The 21505-nt window shown below is 33.6% G+C and overlaps 1 protein-coding gene across 1 annotated transcript in view; it reads left to right on the forward strand.

Moving 5' to 3' along the window:
• LOC106672412 (lachesin-like) overlaps positions 1 to 21505 on the forward strand; it is a 102846-nt gene that overhangs the window by 61560 nt on the left and 19781 nt on the right. The window contains exons 4-6 of the mRNA XM_014403817.2: positions 10168 to 10317; positions 21119 to 21247; positions 21359 to 21494. Coding sequence (XP_014259303.2) covers positions 10168 to 10317; positions 21119 to 21247; positions 21359 to 21494 — 415 coding nt within the window. The remainder of the gene's footprint in view (positions 1 to 10167; positions 10318 to 21118; positions 21248 to 21358; positions 21495 to 21505) is intronic.

Here is a 21505-nt window from a genome sequence, read left to right on the forward strand (position 1 = left end):
TTTGTTCAATTTAGGCAAGTGCTTTTTAAATTCCGTTTTAATTTTTCTTCCGCTTTGTCCTATATATTTAATTTTACAATCATACAGGTAAGTTTGTAAACCCCAGTTTTTGACAAGTTGTCAACCTTGCCTTTAGGTTTTGAGAGGATTTTTTAAAAAAGATTTTAGTAAAAATAATTTTAAAAAATTAACTTCAAAACTTGTTTAAATATGATGGTTTGGAAGAAAATTCAGCAAAATTTAATGTGTTACTAAGAGCAAAACCAAGTAATAAAATTTTTAATTAAATTTACTTTATTACTAAATGCTTTTCAGGTGTTTTGGTAAATTTGCTTTCAAGCCATCGTAATTAAACGAGTTTTATTAAAACTCATGATTTTCTGATCTCGTTTAATTTGGTTTACGTTAATAACGGCTTTTGGTTTACATAATAAACAACAAAATACTTGTGTCCGGTTTTTTGTATTTCAGTCTGAGTACCTCTGTAGTAGTAGTACCTGTAGTACCTCTGGTTCTAATTTATGTAAAGAGACCATGTTTATATCATTACGTGTTTTTACAAGCTGTCTGTGCATACAAAAACTGATATCAACTTTTTTCTTGTTTTAGAAAATTAACCTGCTTTCCTACTACGCTCAGTTACATGTGATGTATTTCGATATCTACGATACCCATACTATGGCTAGCTGCCAAATATAATTTTGACTTAGTGACCAACGTACAATGTGATATTGGATAGTAACGTTCTTTTTAGGTTGACTCTTTTATTTCTCGTTTGTAAAATATGTGCCATATTTACAAAAATATTGTTGTAACTGTAAATCAATAATAAATTTTAGAATAAACGATAAATCAGTATGAATGATGTACAGAGTAGGAATATTGGTTAAACCAATTAAACCGAGGGGTTTTAACAAAATCTTATGATTAAAAAAAAAAGAAAATTCGTTTCAGTTTATTACGTTAACGAAAAGCCGGTGGTCAAAGGGCTGTTGTAACGCACTCCGGTATTGTTAAAATATTGCAAAGTTTGCTAAAGAGGAGTGGCCGCCCGTTAAAAGGGTTGCAGAGCATTGAATTGATAGAAGAGAGGGAGTCGCCTCCAGCACCAATTAACGATGAGTCCACTCCAACGATCTACAATTGGACCTGCTGGACACGCTAACAATCCGTTCTCTAAATCTAATATGATATTTCGGTTCGGCCCTAATTATCCCGTATGCAAATTGAAAGTCTAAATCCGCCTTTTAGAACTGCAATTAGCACACAGGACAATTTTATTGAGAACACTCTGTCAGAATTATTGTTAGAACATAAATCGTGTTCGTTAATTTTAACCGTAATCAGTGCGCGATATGTCTTTCATTGATTCTGGTCAATTTTACAAACTGATTAATCATTCCGTCAAATTGTATGCAACACTAATTGAAAATGTAAAATAAAACATATAATCTTTGAAAGATTTACTTATTAATTTCCAAACAAGCTGGACAATACAGTAGGTATTTAATGCAACATGTATTTTAATAATACAATGATTTATAGATAATGAAAGGAAGGGGTTGTTTAACACTACCCCGAAGAATATCGAGTACTCTGAGGGAGTGAATATGACCAGACTTCTATGTTTGTATCAAGTGTTGGGTTTATATTAATTTATTGGAACAAACGTAATTTATTAGCGTGAAAGAATGGGGTTGTTTAACCCCTCCCCGAGGAATATTGAGTACTCTGGGGTGATTGTGTAACGTGAGAGTACAAAGTAAAAAAAAAGTTTTCATAGAAAACTTCGTAAAGTTTCATTCTGAAAACATCATAATTAATTCAATTTTGTTTCATACTGATAACACGCCTTGAAGTATTCCTTTCTCAGAAGGTTAACAGGCTGTTTCAAAAATATCTACATTTCAACAATTTTAATAACGTTCCATCAAAAATCGCTCATATTTTGAATTTTGACTAGTTGATAAACTTATTGGGAGTCCGGTCGAGCTATGCAATCTGTACCACGGATTGCAATTTGTATTTCATGTTTTGTGCCATCCCAACATAGAGCATTTTTTCTTACCCAGAATGATTTTGGGCTAGAGTCACAACTATTTTTGAATGGCGTTACCGTAGCGTCAGCATGAATAAAGTAAGGTAGGGTTAGAGTTAAATTAGGTAGAGATTTGGTTAAGGTTAGCATAGCATAACTTAGGTTAGGTTAAGTTAGGAAGGATGAAATTAGGTGAATGATTAGATTAGGATGGTTAAAGTTAGTGTTTAGTTGGTTAAGGTTAAGGTAAAAAGAAGTGCACCTCGACCAAATTGGTCTATTGTACAATTTCATTATTATCTAGACCTAGCTTTTTATCACATCTCAAAACTTTGTCAAGAGCTCAGTCGAAATAGGCTTTTGCACCAACAGACGACATATTACCCTTTATTTTTCTTCCAGGGAATATCTGCGCAGGTTTAGGGATGGATAGGATTAAGTTTAGATTGGGTTAGGTTAAATCAAATGCGATTAGGATTAGGTTATGTTAGGTTATCGTACGGTTATGGTTAGGATCGGGTTAGGTCATAGATCCATGATTCAAGTATTTCCGTGAAGCAAAAAAATATGCAAGAGTTCCTAGCGCTCTACTTTCGAACATCTCAATCATTTTTCCTACTATTTAAATATTTGTAATATTTATTTAGAAATCGTGACCACCAGACCGCATCTCACGATTTCTAAATAAATATCGATTAACGGTCACTAATCACCACACATTTGTAATATTACATAATTATTTGCTAGTATCGTAGAAAATTAAGTATGAAACAAAAAACGAGTAAAAAGGTAGTAATAAATTTAGTAAAGAATAAACTATATAAAAAAGTTTTGTGTACGATAATAATAATGAGATGATAATGTTAATTAAAGCGCCTTTTGTCGACGTTTCCCGAAATAGCTTGTACAAAAACAAATCGATATAACAAAATTAAAAAGGTTCCTTACGACTTCAGCATTCCTTCGTTCAAGTCCAATTTAAAAACTGCCTTTTAATGGCCTGATGATTTTGCAATGGAATCAATCATTTTTAAACTCTGATATACAAACCATTGTGTTCGGTTCTCCTTTTCAATCTGCAAGGTAGGTTTTTAATTTCCTGGATGACCTTCTCTTTGAGATTCGATTGGAAATATTTGCCGATCATATTTCACATCACCTGGGATATTTAAAAGTAATGTACGTTGGCTGGAAAAGATGAGCCTGGATGAATAAGAGAGAAAGCTATGTTTTAAATATTGCTTTATTTAATTTATATATTGCATTTGGATCACAAATATTTGCCTGATTGTCAATTTGTTAAATGCACAACGTGTAATACAGTGCAATTCCGTTATTTTGTAGTGGCAAGAGAACTCGGGGTTAATTACGATTCTCTCGATTTTTTTAGCTTTAATTTTAAAAAAGGCGCAATTGAACAGTTGCCACAGTGCCACCGCGTGGTAGATGTTATCTCTGGCTCTCTTGAGTGGGACAGTATTGTTCGGGGGCCTTTCTTGATGTGGCCCAGGGCTTCGATCGAGTATGGCACCCGGGCTTGCTGTTCTCGCTCAAGGACATCCTTCCCTCAACCTACTACCTTATCCTTCGAAGCTACCTCACTGACCGGTACTTCCGAGTCATTGAAGGATCGGCGTCTTCCCCAAACCACCGGTGTTCCGCAGGGCAGTGTTCTGGCGCCCGTACTACTGTACCAAGTGTACACGGCAGACCTCCCATCCCATCCTCAAACTACACTCTAACCTCTGCAGACGATACAGCGATCCTTTCAAGCAATTCTGATCCAGTCATTTCCACTCGAAACCTTCAAGAACACCTCACACTACTGGAATCATGGTTTAAAAAAAAGACTCAAATTCAACCCAGAAAAATCCACCCGCATAACCTTTACCCTCCGAAAAAAGATCCCTCCTCAAGTCTCCTTCGATCAAATACCCCTCCCAATTGCGGACAAGGTGCGCTACCTAGGACTATACATTGACAAACGTCTGACGTGGAATCCCCACACACGAATGAAACAGACAAGAAGTTATGAAACGTTACAGAGCACTTTCACGACTTCTTGACAGACGTTCTAACCTACCTCTCTTAAACAAAAGACTACTTTATATCACCCTAGTGAAGCGATATGGACTTATGGACTGGTCGTGTGGGGTTCAGCCAAACATTCCAATATCCTATGCATCCAAAGAGCCACCCTCCATCACCCTCACAAAAATCCTTAATGCTCCCTTTTATATGTCCAACGACACTACCCATAGAAACCTAAATATTCTTTTGTCCAAGATGTAATCCAGTCCAGTTACCAAAAATTTTACACAAACCTCCCAACCACTATAAATCCTCAAATTCAAATCCTCTCATCCCGATGTATTCCTTCCAACCCTCTTCGCCGACTAAAAAGACTGGCCACGGGATCTTCTATCCAGTGACAATTGAATAAAGAGTAGTCAGGAGTACTACCAGTGGGTAGTTTCTCCACTCTTGTTTTCTTAATTACTTATTCATACACTATTACCAGATACCAAAATGCATGTAGTTGTAATACACAATAACAAAAATAAAAAAACTGAACAATGAAAGTAGATATATATTTGTTAGTCCAACCTTCTATTAATACAAATCTTCCTTACCGTAACGAGTGGACCATCACCATTTTTAACGGATAACTGCGATTTTTCCATGAGGGCACAATTTTATATATTATTCTGGGGAAAAACAAAATCAGGCACAATCTAGATCTTTTTTATGTTTTGTAAATAAATAATCAATGATATCAGTTAGTTTTATTAATAACATAAGAACACACACTAATGTTAGTAAATGCTGTACTGGATCGAATAATTTGTAAGTCATCTAAAATTTCCCTTAGAGAAACATTATTACAACTTGATCATTTACATGTCATGCATTTCACTTAACTTCTTGAGCTCAAATATGTTATTGAGTTTATTTGGAATTTATGTCAAGGCTCTCTGTGAATTTATAATAATTCTGAAGTGAAGCTGAGAGAACATACTTCCACCTAGTCAAGGGGAATTAATATTCAGACGGTGTTTTGTCCGACGATAGCTACGTCGGCGAAATGTACCATAAATAGAGTGAGTCACCATAAATGTTCAATTAAGATAATGCCTCGCCTTTCCAAAAACTTGAACGATGAGGTTTTCGATCTTGGTTTTTATCAGTTCCCAGTCCTGTTAATTACACAAGTAACGTCGGTGGAGGTTAAATGGAGAAAGTTTCGGCTCAAATTAGGAATAGGGAGCGTGTGGTGAGAGGGTTAAGGGTCAGACGAGTGTGTACAAAAGTAGATCACTGGTGCTCCGAAGTTTTTCCATTTCGCCTGCACGTCTTAGATCGATGAGTACTTTCCGAAAAACTGCTGTGGCGAAGAAAAAAAAACCAATATTTAGTACTTCCACAATAGATAACTCTAAAAATAAAATTATTTTGACTATCTATCAACACTACAGTAAAAGATTTTACAGCTAAAGATAATTATACACTTTTGATAATACTAGGATAAGTTTTATTTGATACCTTAATGCCTTTAATATTTTGAAAACTTCAATTTTTGAATTAATTTATATTTTGTACTTAATAAAGTTTAAAAATAACATATCTATTTAATTAGAGATTCTGTCCTCTCTTCACACGTATAATTATTACCAAAAAGAAAATCTGAGTTTAACGAGAGCATTTCAGAAAAATGAATTGTCATATTTATATTAATTATCTTATATTAATTTTTAAATTATTATAAATACTTATAGATAAATGGGATAAAATTGCGAGGCAATTTTTATAAAGTAACACAATAACAGTAATATAACAAAATATCCTCCCTTAATATTTATATACTTTTAATAATGATAATAAATAAAATATATCAAACGTACGGCTGTGATTCACACCCAGTTATCAAGGCTGTCATCCAAAACGAGTCAAACCAGCCGCCTTAAGGTAATCATAACGCTAGTAACAAACAACTAACTTTTTTTCAATTTATGTGCCTTAAGAAAATATGCCTTGGGGGACATATATTCAGGCCACAAACTGTGCCCTTATGAGTATTACATGAATATGTCCCGAATATAATCCGTCTTTCTTTACGGTATGCAGGAATTCGTCAAATGTTTTTACAAAATTGGGCGTACTTCAGCGGCCCATATTAATCTTTACTGCTAAAGTGCATCCATTTTGGATTTTCTGACCCATGTAGATGAAAGAAATTATAAAAACGCTATAATTTTGGCAGACATTCTCAACATGCCTATTGCGGTTAAAAAACGACACACACAATGCTTTTGATCCTGACCGTAGGTCGCCAACAGTACAGTGAGATCTCTGGCAATGACAAGTTCTTTTCCATTACATACAATGCTATAATTTTGGCCATCGGTAACTTGGCATTCTCATCCGGTTTTCAAATATACAAACACTGTCGGGGTCCAGAATGGAAGGCGAAACAGCTTTTCAACACTGCCATACTGTTTATCATAACAGTGCCTGATAACTGGACTTAAACGGTTTCGTTTAGCGGAAAATGCGGTCGAGCTTCCTTCAAAACGTTCCTTCCTAATGGTATATATATATATATATATATATATATATACCATATATTATACATTGTTTTGCTTGGATATTTTTCCGACAAGATGCCTTATTAAACTTAAAACTTTTTTTTTATATCTCAACCTTTTGAATATCTCAAACTAAAGAGGACGCTAACAAATTTCTTAATCTATTTTCACATATGTATCAATGAAACAAAGGATATGTTTTTTATCTTTCAAATAATGAAAAAGAAGTTAGTGTAAAGTGTAAATGATTAGCCCTACTTTAAATAAAGACGAACTCTATAGAACAGTTCTAGTTTAAACATTTTTTATTTTGTTTTAAGCAGACATGTTTGGCAATTACAATCTAAAATATTTATACATGGAGGATATAGAAAAAGTTCAGAAATATTTTATTAAGAAGCTTCTCTACCTTCCAGGTAGCACCCCAGACTACATGATATTATATTGAGAGCTTGGTCACGCCACTCTACGGCTATACTCTCAGCCTGCAACTGAAATATATTAGAAAAGTACTGAACCACACACGTGACAGACTGACGCGGTTTTTGGACGACGTTTTAATAAATAAAGGCATATCGTGGCATAAGCAGTAGTCAGAGTTAATCTAAAGTAACTGTATGTACTCTTGTGTAAATAAAGCATTTATTCAAAATCTAAAATACATCCCCGATATATTAAAAAATTCAATTCAGACGTACTTACAATACTAAATATCTTCCTGTGGTATTGTCGATAGTGTTATAAATATTTGAAGTGCAGATTCCATCCTTACTAAGTTAGCGTTACGAAATTAATTGCCATCTTCCGTAGGAAAAGCTGTTTAAGTTGTAAAAGTTTGGCTGTACCAACTTAGTTTCGATAAGTTTATTACGGAACGGAAATTCTTTTCACTTAAACAGGAGTGAAGTACACAGTTTCAATATTGGCTCTTTCCTCCAATCGACTATCAATCACAAGGGAACAATCAAAATTCCAGAAGGTCCTTTTTTCGCTTGTCCTATGTCTCCGTATCTTCGTAATTGCATTGCCATTACGAAACTGCGCTTCTATTATTCACAAAAAAATGTTCTTGGACTCGATAAAACATTAAACGCTGTACCGCCAGCTCATAAGGAGATTTTATCGCCATAAACTTTATAGGGTTTATAGTTACATTCGAATAAGGAACCATATAATTATAATTGTTCAATTTTGAAATGAATTTATTGTAGATAAATAAATTTTATTATTCATTATTTTAAAAAATTTCATACGAATAAGTGCCGATTATTATTTAAGCAAAAAGGAAAGCCCCTGATGGGAAAAACTACTTCAATTTTAAAATTGACGAGTGAACTGATCTCCTGTCAAATTTGACTCATTTTAAGGAACTTAGCTCATTTGGTATTTTAAATTAAATTGTGTGCCAGCAAACAAATGGATTCAAAACAAACATCCCTTGGATGAAAGTATGGCCTTGAAGAAGAAACAAATTCAGTTGTTACTGCCTTTCGACCTATTGGTCATCATCAGTGCAAAATAATCTTAAATATGTCTACAGTTTGACATATTTAAGATTTTTACAGGCAAATTGGATAGGAACTAAACGATTCGTGCATACAACCTTAATTATCACAATCAGACACCCATTCATAGAAATGGAGACTTTATGTTCCCGGAAACATTCTTTACAACATCCTATAAAGTCTCAACGGACTTTAAAGGAGAGGAAGAACACAGGAGAGCGTCAGATACAATAATATGGTATACAGATGGCTCCAAAACAAATGAAGGAACCGGATCGGGCATTTTCTGTACAAGCCCAAAACATTAGGGAAGTACACTTCGGTCTTTCAAGTAGAAATACATGCCGTCAACGCTTGTGCCCTAGAAAAAGAGGTTACACTCGCCAAAAAATCCCATAAGATCTGATAGCCAAGCAGCCATTAAAGCATTACCATGTAAAAACATCACATGAAAATTAGTCAGTGAATACATCTAAAATTTCCAAAACGTGGGGAAACACAACAATTTGATGATATCTTGGGTGCCAGGGGACCTAGGAATTTTAGGTAATGAGAAAGCAGACAGACTGGCCAGAGAAGGATCTGCAAGACCATAGGCCCCGAACCTATACTTGGGATAACAAAAAAATATACAATCATCCATCGCAGAATGGATCCAAAACAAAGAATGGATAAACTCTAGCAGCGCTAGACACAGTAAACCTATAATGAAACAACCCTCAAGACTGGCAAACCCATTGCTACAATTGGAGAGGGCTAGACTCAAAGGAGAGGTTGGACTACTAACCGGTCACTGGCATCTGTGAAAATGTCTACACAAAATGGGTATATACTGCAGATTATGTAATGAAGGGGAGGAAACAGCCACCCATATTATCTTCGAATGCGAAGCAACAGCTCAATGGAGATTTAACCTAACGTACGAAAAAATCTAGGAAATGAAATTGTAGCAGCGACAGTCAGTGACCTGATACTTCTAAGAAGACATCTAATGCACTGAACTAGGGAAATAGGAAGGTACAATATAGAAGGCTAGAAGGCTGCTGTGCCTGGGGAGCGCAAACCCGCTTCCTAGTATCCTCATTACCTTCCGTACCATCTGAATCCGACTGAATCCCAAAGCTGCCAAGGCGTGACTGCTTCTCTGACCTTATGCCTGATACCTAAGCAAGGATAATGTTATTGTTTTCCTTAATGTCTGACAGCGCCTTGATGATCACAAACGGCTTTGAACTTGACTACTGATGAGGCAATTCATTTGTACTAGCTGTCCGAGTAGATGTACATACTTTTGTAAGTAATACCCTGCCTTTTCATCTTCCTGGCAAAGCATACTTTAGTCAATCTCGTAACCACAGCCGTATAAGCTGTCTGTGTATTTATATATATATATATATATATATATATATATATGGCTGTGGTTTAAGTATATGTTCTGCTCCTTACTCGGTCATAGATCCATGTATGCACAACGCTCATTTGCAATATGTACAACTAATGTTATATAAACATAACTAGATATTGAATGTATACATATTCTCCCAGTCTAAGTAATTAAACGTTCCACCAATCTCAAAGAACTTACCTACCTAAATGAAACTGTATTTCTTTCATACCAAATTGATTTCTTCCATAAAATTGAACTTTTTCACAATAAAATATATGCTTAAATCTTAACAAAAAAAATTAATTCAATAAGACAATTTTGCTAATATGTGAAAAACAGGGGTGACGTATACAATAATACATTGTCGTAACAGAAATCTTTACATTCTGTTTAATCATTATTATTGTTTATGAGGCATTAAAAGTATTACTAAATAATCGTCTTGTGTTTGTTGTCGTTAAAATTACAGTAAATCTATATAAAACACACAAAACAATATTATTTTATGGTTGTATTCATGTATCTTTCTTTTTCCTCTATGCTGAACATTTAAAGTAACCAATTCCATCTATCAATCAAGTAAACTATTTCAGGCGAGTTGTTCTCAAGGACTTTCAACATTTTAAATATTTGTTAATTTTATTGTTCTAGTTCCGCCTGAGATTCTTGACCGGGGTTCCAGTTCGGATGTTGCAGTCGACGAGGGCGGAAACGTAACTTTATATTGCCAAGCCAAGGGGCACCCGATGCCAAAAATCCAATGGAGGAGAGAAGATAACAATTTCATCCCAAATACTTCTGGTATGGTATGAATTTCTGTTTGCATAATTTGAATTATAACAAAGGATTGCGTTGAGAGTTCGTTAATTAAATATTATGTGTTCGGAGTAAACAAGAAATATCTCATGAAATACACGAGGATAAGTTAAAAAAAACAAGTCCGATACAAAAAATTTCTTGGTTATTAATTTAACCATGCCAATGTGATAAAACAATAGCTAATTGAAGAAAAATTATTTGTTATTAATTTATCATTGTTATTAATTAGAAAATTCAATATACGTGAATGAAATCGAAAAAAAATATAAAAAGAATGAAAATCTACTGGAGTTTCCAGTTTAACAAACTTAACATTTTTCCCTCGTATAAAATTCAATTAGAAATCAGAATGCTTATTAAACTAAGTTAGTTCATTCATTTTCATTGCAATATGTTTCTCTGCGTTCAGAAATAATTCAGCCGCGTATGTAAATTTTGTAAGAGCCTAAACGACGTCTTATTTTTGAAGTGGTAAATGTTTACGAATTGGAAGAATGGTTTGTTCTATACAACAACGTTTTGTGTAGAAGTTCAGCACAATTGAATCACGTGAACCCTCCTCTAGCTATAGCTTTTCAACAAAAAGTGCTTCCCTGATCGATATATAAACAATTGAATTCCAACTATAAGTCTCACCTAAAAGGAAAACTTTTCACTTCTTTTCAATTGTATTTACATTGAGCAAATCGAAAAGGAAAATTATTACCGTGGCCTAATAGCTCCTTCCGCTTAATAAAAGTTTTATCAGAATCCTATACTTTCGGATTCCCGAGCTTTCCCTTTATTTCGAGGTAGTAGAGAAAGAAGAAACTTATCAGTTTAAAACGCCCTTATTTTTGTTTTTACGGTATTTTACTTTTTCTTTTTTTCCTCCCCAGTGTATGTAATGGCATTTAACGGCAAATTGATTAAATTTTTTTTGTTCCATGTTATTCTACAAATTTATATCGAAACTGCTTAAATCATCCAATATTTCACTAATCGTAAGAGCTTTCAATATTCTTAGTTTGCTTTTACCAATGAACAATTTTCATGTTCTTATAAGTCGTACCTTATTCTTTCTTAAGATTATATTTCTTGTTGTACTTGTTGACTTCGTTACTCATTTTTCCCAGCCTTTGTAACCATATTTTCGACTAAAGTTAATATTGGTAACCTATTTAGATTTCCCTTAAAGTTCTAAAGGGCCAATTAAAGGGTAATTCGATTCAAGAACTTCTACTTTGACTGAAGGACAAAGAGTAAGACTTTATTTTACAGAAAGAAAAAAATTGTTGCATTTTAACACGCAAAAATGTAAACTGGGGGGGGGGGTTGTTTTAAAATAATACGATATCCGTACATTCATTGTAAAACTGTTAAATTTAATTCAGGGAATTAATCGGTACTTAATATAATTATTTTCTTAATTAACTAAAAACCCAAGCAAAATCCACAGAGCTCGCTACCCACCATTTTGAACCCAAACACAATTTCGACTTCAACAATCTAAAACTATTACACATAGAACAAAACAAACATAAAAGTAACTTTTTAGAAACGGTTTCCATCAACAGAGATAAACACAGCATAAATTTCAGAACAGAACATATACACTCAGTCGCAGCTACGCCAATATTATTAATCAAATTCAATATCGATAACATACATATATCATCATTACACCACACAAAACATATAACACACAAAACATTCATCACATTCCACACATCAAACATTTCTACATAGTCTAATTTTTCAACATTTTAGCTTTCCTTTCCCTAATTATCCCCGTCTATGTAATCCTGAAAGGATAATCTGGCCGAACCATTACAAACGTTTTTTCCCATCGTCGGCTATTCACCTGAAAGAAGCCGTCTCCTAAGACAAAAACGTCTTTCTATTCAAATTTCTTCTAGTCAAATTCCTTCCCCACCCCATCAAAATCCAACGTATATAAACATAAAACAGCAATATCTCTCTGGCACTCTCAACACGACACACAAGAATGGCACAATTACGCAGAAAACAAACACTGAGTGAGTAGAAATATTTTGATTGAATATAAAAAATATTTTTTTGCGTTATATATAAATTCACTTTTTTCCACATCCTACATGTATTTGTTAAATGTAAACAATGTTTGTAAATCCCAGGCCCTGAAGATGGTCTCAATAAAGATCGAAACGTTGGCACGATAAAGAAAATGTTTTTTTGAAACCTACGTCACACCAGACCGTATCTCACAAATTCTGAATAATCATCGACTAACGGTCACTAATCACCACACTCTTAATTAATTAACTTGTTACAATTTATTCATCTAAGTTTATTTTAAACTTTTCTAATCTTGCTTGGTTTATAACGTTCGTTGTACGTAAGTGCATTTTTTCTATTTTTACCATTAATGGAATTCTCTGACAATTGAATGTAAACGGTGTAAAATGTAAATCCAAGAAAAGGGAAGAATAAAACTCCGATACACTCTCTAACAGACTCTCACAACACTCCTCTTCTCATTACTCACACCGCGGTGGAAGTAATGCCGCTGGAGCCGGGAAAAGCACCGGTGTACTACAAACTACAGAAAGGGGATACAATAGATCTTAAATAAAGAGCCGAGAATAAACAAGCGCAAGCATCCACAATCGCAATCTCTAGAAGGAAATTGAGTACATCTAAACCACTGTAACTTCAATGTTTAACTGAGTGATCACATTAACATCCGTGATAACGTGTGTGGTGTTTAGTGACCGTTAGCCAATGATTATTTATAGATCGTGAGATGCGATCTGGTGTCACGTAGGTTTCAGAAAAACATTTTATCACGCCAACGTTTCGATCTTCATTGAGATCATCCTCAGGGCCTCGGATTTATATACATTGTTTTAATTTTTCAAATATATATAGGATGTTGAAAGAAAATGTATTTATACAGTGCTAGAAATTTTAAATTCAATCAGAGTATTTGTACTCACTCAAAGTGCTTGTTTTCGGTGTAAATGTGCCATTCTTGTGTGTCGTGTTGAGAGTGCCAGTGAGATATTGATGTTTTATGTTTATATACGTTGGATTTTGAAGGGGTGGGGAAGGAAGTCGGGATAGAAAGACATTTTTATATGAGGAGACAATGGGAAAAAACGTGGGTAATGGTTCGGCCTGATTATCCTTTCAGGATTATGTAGAAGGGGATAATTAGGGAAAGGAAAGCCAAATAGTTGAAGAATTAGACTGAATTTAATTAGATCAATGTTTGATGTGTGGAATGTGATGATTGTTTTCTATGTTACATTATCCGTTTTATGTGATGTGATGATGTTATATGTATGTTATCGATATTGAATTTGATTAATGATATTGGCTGTGACTGAGTTTACATGTGTCTGTTTTGTAATTAATGCTGAGTTTATCCCTGCTGATGTAAACCATTTCTAAAAAGTTACGTTTATGTTTGTTTTGTTCTAAGTGTAATATTTTTGGATTGTTGAAGTCGAAATTGTGTTTGTGTTCAAAATGCTGGGTAGCCACTGCTGTAGGATTTTGTTTTGGTTTTTTGCAATCATAGATATGTTGCTTTATTCCCTTATCCAGATATTGTAATACCGATGTAAGTTGCCGGAGTATTTAAACAATTGATTTTGTAAATGACGTCAGATTTATTTGTTATTGGTGTGGGATCTTTAATTTTGGAAAAAAGTGTGTGAATTGTTTTATAGTTTTTGAAAGCTATTTTAAAGTTGGCAGAAGAGAGAAGTGTGTTTAATTTATGTGATAGGCCGTGAATGAAGGGCATGAAAATGTATGCTGGTTCGTCTGTATTTGAGAGATTTGATGTTGTATTATTATTTATTAGTAATAGTGGATGGTGTTAGTGTCGAGTTGAGGTTGTCGATTATTCTGTTGATTATGTGTTTAGGGTAGTGATTGTTATGGAGGATTTATTTGTACATCTTTATGTTCTTGTGGTGAAATGATTCATGGCTTAGAATAATAATTCTGTGAAGTAGCTCCTTGGCCGTGTTTATTATTGTATGAAGAGGATGGTGTAAAGTTGAGGTAGCGATCTGTGTTTCTTGGTTTTTGATACCAATCTGTGATTAATGTGCCATCGGGTTGTTTTATTACGAGTGTATCTAAAAATGGTATTGTTTTGTTGTTTTCGATTTCATGTGTAAATTGTAGGCGTGGGTGAAAGCTATTAAATGTATCTAATGAAGTTTGAATTTGATCTGTGGGGACTGCTGTCAATATATCATCTACGTATTTAGTGAGGAAGGGTAATGCGAAAGGAAGTTGTGGTATGACTGTATTTAATAGATGTGTCATAAATATGTTTGCAAGTATCGGGCCTAGGTTGCTACCCATGGCTATGCCAAATAGTTGTTTGTAAAATTGATTGTAGAATATTCGTTAATACAGCAGAGTCGAACCATTGTTATGAACGTGTTTTTTGACTTGTCTGTGGAATGAACAATGTGTGATGAACAATGATGAAACTTCTGAGATATGAGAGAGTAGTGTGAGAGGATGTGAATATTATTAATTTTGTAATGAAATGAAATGAACCTTTTACGTTACATGTGTTATCTGTAATGTTGTTGCGTTTTAACTCTAAAATTTAAGTCCAATGTTACAAAATAAAGAGGTAAACTCTTTCTGTCATTTCATCCTTCATTATCGATGATCATAAATAATATCTTTACTCAATTTACAGCAAACTCTCTTTCAGGCAGCAATAACGATGATTTTTAAATTTGCATGAAACACTCTTGTTTTTACATATAGTTTTTTTTTACTTTTTTCTGCCGTTTCACTGAACGATTTTGGTTGTTTTGAAAAGAGGTTCATCAGCGTAATGTTAATTAAGAGTGTTGGAAGAATACAATGCGTGTTTTTTAACTACTCCGAACCGAAATAGCCTGCAGCCTAGTTGAAGAGTGCTGAGCCAGCAACGGAGTGAGAAGTTGGCTCAGCCTTTCTACTAAACAGAATTAGTCTAGCTTTTCTCAACCTCATTATTTCATTGTTTAAAACAAAGCCGCTATGTAAACCTTACTTGGGAGGGGGGCGCAACGGTTTAGGCGTTGGCACGGCGCTCATCACTGTAAGGTAAAGGTCCCGGGTTCGAATGCAGGGCCGCTGTACATAATAAATGGGCTTTTTTTCAAAAACACCGGCACCCCGAGGGTTGTTATAACCTCTGCTGTTGGGAACCCTTGTAAAAAAAACCTTACTTTTTATTGTTATCAACACATGGTACACTCTTACATATGGTTAGTGTATTAGCTTTTGAATAGTTTCCCATTTCGGGCATGTAAAGATTAATTTATTTATCAAATTTTTATACAGCACAATATCAACTATGACGATTAGTAAAAGTACAGTGCAAGGATTTTCTATGGAAACAACTACCTTAGTTAAAAGATTTTAAACTATTAAATTCACTAGTTTTCCTGGTCCGCTTGACCAATTAATATCTTTCAATTAATTAAGGTTTTTAGTTGAGATAAAAAGTCAGTGTCACGAGCGGGATTCGAACCCACGACCTTCGGCTAGATACGCCGCTGCTCTACCACTTGAGCTATCGTGACCGCGATCCACTCGGACACCAACTTCCTATCTCAACTCCACCTTTTGAATTTTCCCTCCTTTTTGCCATTTTTTCTAATGTCGTTTAATCTATTTGATTCTCGGCGACAAATGAAATGGACACGGAGAGCTTTAGTGAAGGTACTTTATTCTAATTTATTAAATTCTCTAGTTTTCGAGGTCCGCTGGAGCAATTAATATCTTTCAATTAATTAAGGTTTTTAGTTGAGATAGGCAAAAAGGAGGGAAAATTCAAAAGGTGGGGTTGAGATGGGAAGTTAGTGTCCTAGTGGATCGAAGTCACGATAGCTCAAGTGGTAGAATAGCGGCGTATCTAGCCGAAGGTTGTGGGTTCGGATCCCGCTCGTGACACTGACTTTTTTTTATCTCAACTAAAAACCTTAATTAATTGAATTTTAAACTATGATCAATTCTTTCATTTTAACATTTCTTATCAGAATAAATAGAGTGTATTTCTAATTAAAACAACTTTTTCTGTTAATACCTATCGATGTAGAAAATTCACGATTTACCATTTTAAAAATGAACATTTATTATAATGAACTGTTATATAAGTTCTATGTCATATAAGTTAATTATTATCTGGATAGTAGAGCTGGAAGGTCTTATTGTTTACCCAATCTGGAAAGTTTTCGTCCAATGTGGGCCATTCACAGGAATATGGCCGACAGAAGAAGTAAAGCAAGGACTGTAGAGTGGTGAGGTGGAAGTTGGATTTCCTTCATTTCTGAAAGCTCTTGTTTTGTAAATCGGGCCTTACGGGCCAGAAGATCTCTTGTTGAAGGAAAATTCGCTTTTCACACAATAAAATCTACGCTCCCTTTGGAAATAAAAAAGATACCCAGTAACGTTACCTATAAAGCCTACTTTTGTAATGGGTAACCAGTCAAAAATAAATTTATCTTTGAAATTTTATTCTGTTTTAGTTGTTTGGTTAGTATGTTTTATGTATATTAACATATTTGTTATACATATTGCTTAAGGGAATATAGGGAATAAACAGGGTGAGCCAGTTGTGAAAGCATCGTAGAGAAAAAGCATTAGTTGCGTTCAAATTTGATTCACATGTGTTTTTCCAGTGTAAAATAGATCTTTTTTTTTAAATAAAAACTCCACTATGTTTTTTTCTGCTAGTAGTTGGAATTAATTGTATAAATTTGAGTGGCCTTACTTTTAAATGCATTTATAAAAAAAAAAGTAAAAAAATAAAAACAGGGTGATAAATAATATTCTCGTGGATAATCCATTTCTAAATAAAACCAGTTTTTAAAACTAACAGAAATAAACCTTTAAAATATTGATACATAGAATAAAACAATTAAAAATTATAACAAATATGGAATTATTTTTAAACATTAATTAATTATTTCGTGTTTAAAAAAGTCATTACGCAATAATGAATCTAATGAAGGGAATTTAATGTAACATTCATGAGAATACAATTAATACTCAAATTTACAACTGAATTACATTATTGACATTAATTTTTAATAAGAATCTGTTGATGTTAAAATTTAATTAATCTTTTTTTTAAATAAATTAATTTATAAAAGGTAGGCATAATTGTAAACATCAATAGTGCTTTTACCAAAAGAAAAAAACAAACACCAATGTATTTTTTTTTTCTATGATCCGTCAAAATCTGACCAACCTCTATTTTTACGTAGAGGAAGCACACATTTTGAACTCAACTAACGCTTTTACCCTGGGGTGCATCAAAAAATTACTTAAGCTCTTTAAGTAAGTTCTAAAACTGACAAAATTTGTATAGTTAAGTTTGAAATATGATCTCTCTCTCTCTATCTCTCTCTCTCTCTCTCTCTCTCTCTCTCTCTCTCTCTCTCTCTCTCTCTCTCAAAAGAGGTCAAAATGATCGTATTTCTAAGAACTAGGAGTAGTAATGAGGTTGACGGTATTTCTTGTTCAAACAATTTAACGGCGCTCTCATTAGGCTAAACCATCATGAACGGCAGCTCTTGCAAAACTATAGTTCTGTTCGCCGTGAGGTGATTATATACCACTATATTACTATCACTCTCACTTTCAAATTCTTACACATATATACACCCTCTCTTTCTTTCTATTTTTCTGCTTCTTTCTTTCTAGTCTCGTCTCTCTCCTTCGCCTCTCCTTTTCTCTCTTCTCTCTATTTCCCTCTCTAATTCTCTTTTTCTGAAACATATTATCATATTATAAATACATACTATTCATGAAAATGTAACAATTTTTAATGTAACCAAAATCGTATATTTCCGGAGAACTATGCATAAACGAGGAAAAATGGGTAAGTCAAATTTTAGACAAATGATATGTGTATATTCCAGTCTTTAAGGTCTTAAGACTGTATAATAATTAAATCGTGAATGAAACCATTTCCATTTTTCCTCAATGTAACGTTTTAGACATACTGAAAAGTTAAGTCAACATTTCAAAAATCCGTGTTGTCTATTTTTAAACCTGAATATCTCATATATTCAAATAGAATACGTTTATTCTAAAGAATTTTTGTCTAGGTACAGAAATGGTATTTTGTTTGTTACCTACTTGTTTGTTTGTTAAAAGGTGAATTAGGGCAGATATCTCACCTGTAAAATTTGGGGATTGTTTATACAACTTGACTTATTTCAGTTTTGTTAGACAAATCAAAAATATACGTGAAAACTGCAAAAGTGGTAGTCCGATTATCGGTATGTGCCATAAATTTCTGTCAAAAAGTAGATACGTGTTGGTGCATAATAACCAAAAAGTCAGCACAATAAAATAAAATTTACTACAAAAATTGAATTTGTACAATGGTCTAAACTTTAATATCACAATCCTAAAATATAGAAATAATAATGGTGGAGTAAGTGCGGTATCCAATTTTTTTTTTAAGATAATTCCTACTCACAGTAAAGTAGTTACAGTGAGTAGGAACTATCTTTTTCAAACGGATCCTAAAATGTGATTTTCGGCTTATTCAATTTTGCCCAGATGAAATCATCCTTAAAAATTTAAATGGTGAAATAGAATGATAATTAAAAACATATTGCAACACAAAATATTTGAATACATGCGTAAAAGATAATTTAAATTGATTAAACATAATTGTTTTTTGTAGATTATTTTCCATCTTTTCAATTACTATTTATAATAGAATAGTAAAGAACTTATTAGTTCCACTCCTGATGAGCTGATACTCCCCTGAGCAGATCTAAACTAATTGAACACGGATGAACCAGGAGAATCGCCTCGGAAATCAATCCTCGTGTTCATTAGGCATTCTCACTATTAAGGAGACCTAACTCCATCGAACTTGCCTAAATTAATGTACGGAAATCGATCCAGATACAACTATTGTTTAAGTTGTAAAGTTTGTTGGCTACCTATGTTGAATATGTTATTATAAAAAGTTACACCCTAGAGAGGTCTTTTAGATTTTATAATGAATTAAAATTGTTCTTTATATTATTAAAATTTTCATTGAAAGTTATAGTTTTATAAATTGTCACAGCTGTTGGATTTCTGGTCCTTCTATCTTCGCTTGGCTGGGCCAATTGTTCGCAATTATGTACAGCTTTAGTGCAAGTCTGTAATGTGAAGTGTTTTAACACTTAAAGAAGGCAAATGGGTGAAGTAATAACTAACGTCTACAGAATTGCTTTGGCCGTTTTAAGCCAGTTTACAAGGACCTCTTTCAAATTTTATTGCTGCGTCTTTCTTAGGGTAATTCACTGCATCCTTGTAAGAGGGAATACGGGGCAGTTAAGAGACAATGGCTACCGTGATGAATGTGAAAATATAGAAGAAAGACGATTTATAAAATTACCCGATTGGGAGATTTCTTTTTTGTCAAACCGATTCAGCTCTTGAATAAATAGATACTTTTATTTGAGTAGTTATAAATTCATTCCCATTTGGATTATCCGTATCGATTAACTTCAAATGGACAAAAATATAAATTATATTATACTCCCTTCGATTAATTAATTTAAATTTGTAATTTTCTGATTGTTCAGTTATGTTCGAGTTTGTGGGCGGAAGAGGAAAGGAGAAAATGTAATACAAAATTTCAATTTTTTAATTTCATTATTACCTACTAATTGCTTTCTGATTAATTAAATTTATGACATCCTTGTGAAATCCCCAAAGCACACTATTTATATCACATTGTATAACGAGCATATTTCGTACAATTACACAATTCAAGGAGTTACGGCCTACACCGAACATTAGAAGGATTTAACTTTACACGCTTTGCGTGTGTTATCTGACCTAATATAACATTTATATAAAGAGAACATGAAAGTATCCAACTTATTTCAGTACAAACGTGTTCTTCGAAATTAATCTAATTTAAACATTTATGTTAAATAAACCTTTCCTCGACATACAGAAGAAACAAATGTATCTGAGTCAAGTTAGTAGAATAAATAGTGAAAAGAGAATTACAAAATTAATTAGCAATCAAATTAGCCGTGCTCTTTCAACGATGTGTAATTAGGTTTTTGAAGCGCCTCTTCGCAACAAACAAAAAGAACAGTATCTCATTGTATATTTATTAATTATAATGTTTTGATAATTTTTTGTAAATCCCTTCACTCTTGAATTGCAAATGTGACTTTGTGACTAAGCCGGACAAAAGGGTTTGTATGTAAAGCAAGACTATTCAAACACTCTCACTCTTCATTAATAACCTCTGACAGGTTTCTTTTAATATTTCTTTCTCGGTCCAATTCGCAGTTTATGCTTCCGTACATAAATCATGTTTTTGGGCTCGAAGAATTCAACCTTGCTCCAAGAATTATAAGTTTTGAATGTGAAACAAAGAAAATCCAAATGTTTTAAGTATGTTTGCACTTTAGTTTCGATATAATTTTATTTTTAGTTATTTTTCATGATTTAGAGGACTTTTGGTGAAAATTTTAAAATTGTCAAATCGCAGCAAAACATAATTAAATTGTACTTATACACACAAACAGTGTTGTACATCATTTAATATTTTGTCTCAATCAAAAAACCACTGTGAATTTTTTCCCAAGTTACTTGCCAGTTTCGCCCAACATTAAACTCAAATTGTTTGTAATCTTATTTTTTTTTGAGCTAACATCAAAATGATAAGCAACAAAGTGGAAAAACTTTCCTCTCTCTTTTTCTTATCATCATATCATAATTACTGAACTAAGTGAAAAATTAACTTTTAATTACATTTCAGAAGAAGTTGTTTTCGGAGACGCTCTCACATTAACAAACATTGAAAGAAGCCACGTCGGGGCCTACCTCTGCATTGCGAGCAACGACGTACCTCCCGCAGTGAGCAAGAGGATTGCACTTAGCGTTAATTGTAAGAAAACTATCATTAAAATTATGTAGTTAATTTTCACTTTTACTTTTTGCCTTCAATATTGAATTAAGCTTATATTCTTAATTGTAATCTTTTGAAATATTGTTTCAGACCCTCCAGAAGTTAGGGTGTCCCACGAGGTGGTCGGGGCACCGGTTGGTAGCGACATCAGGATATTTTGCTACGTTAAAGGCTACCCGGCTACAGTTAATTCGTGGGTTTTCAGCAATCACACGCTGCCCCACAGGTAAAAGTCAA

This window comes from Cimex lectularius, unplaced genomic scaffold (assembly GCF_000648675.2).
Source record: "Cimex lectularius strain Harlan isolate CLEC.00 unplaced genomic scaffold, Clec_2.1 scaffold167, whole genome shotgun sequence".
Taxonomy (NCBI): Eukaryota; Metazoa; Arthropoda; class Insecta; order Hemiptera; family Cimicidae; genus Cimex; species Cimex lectularius.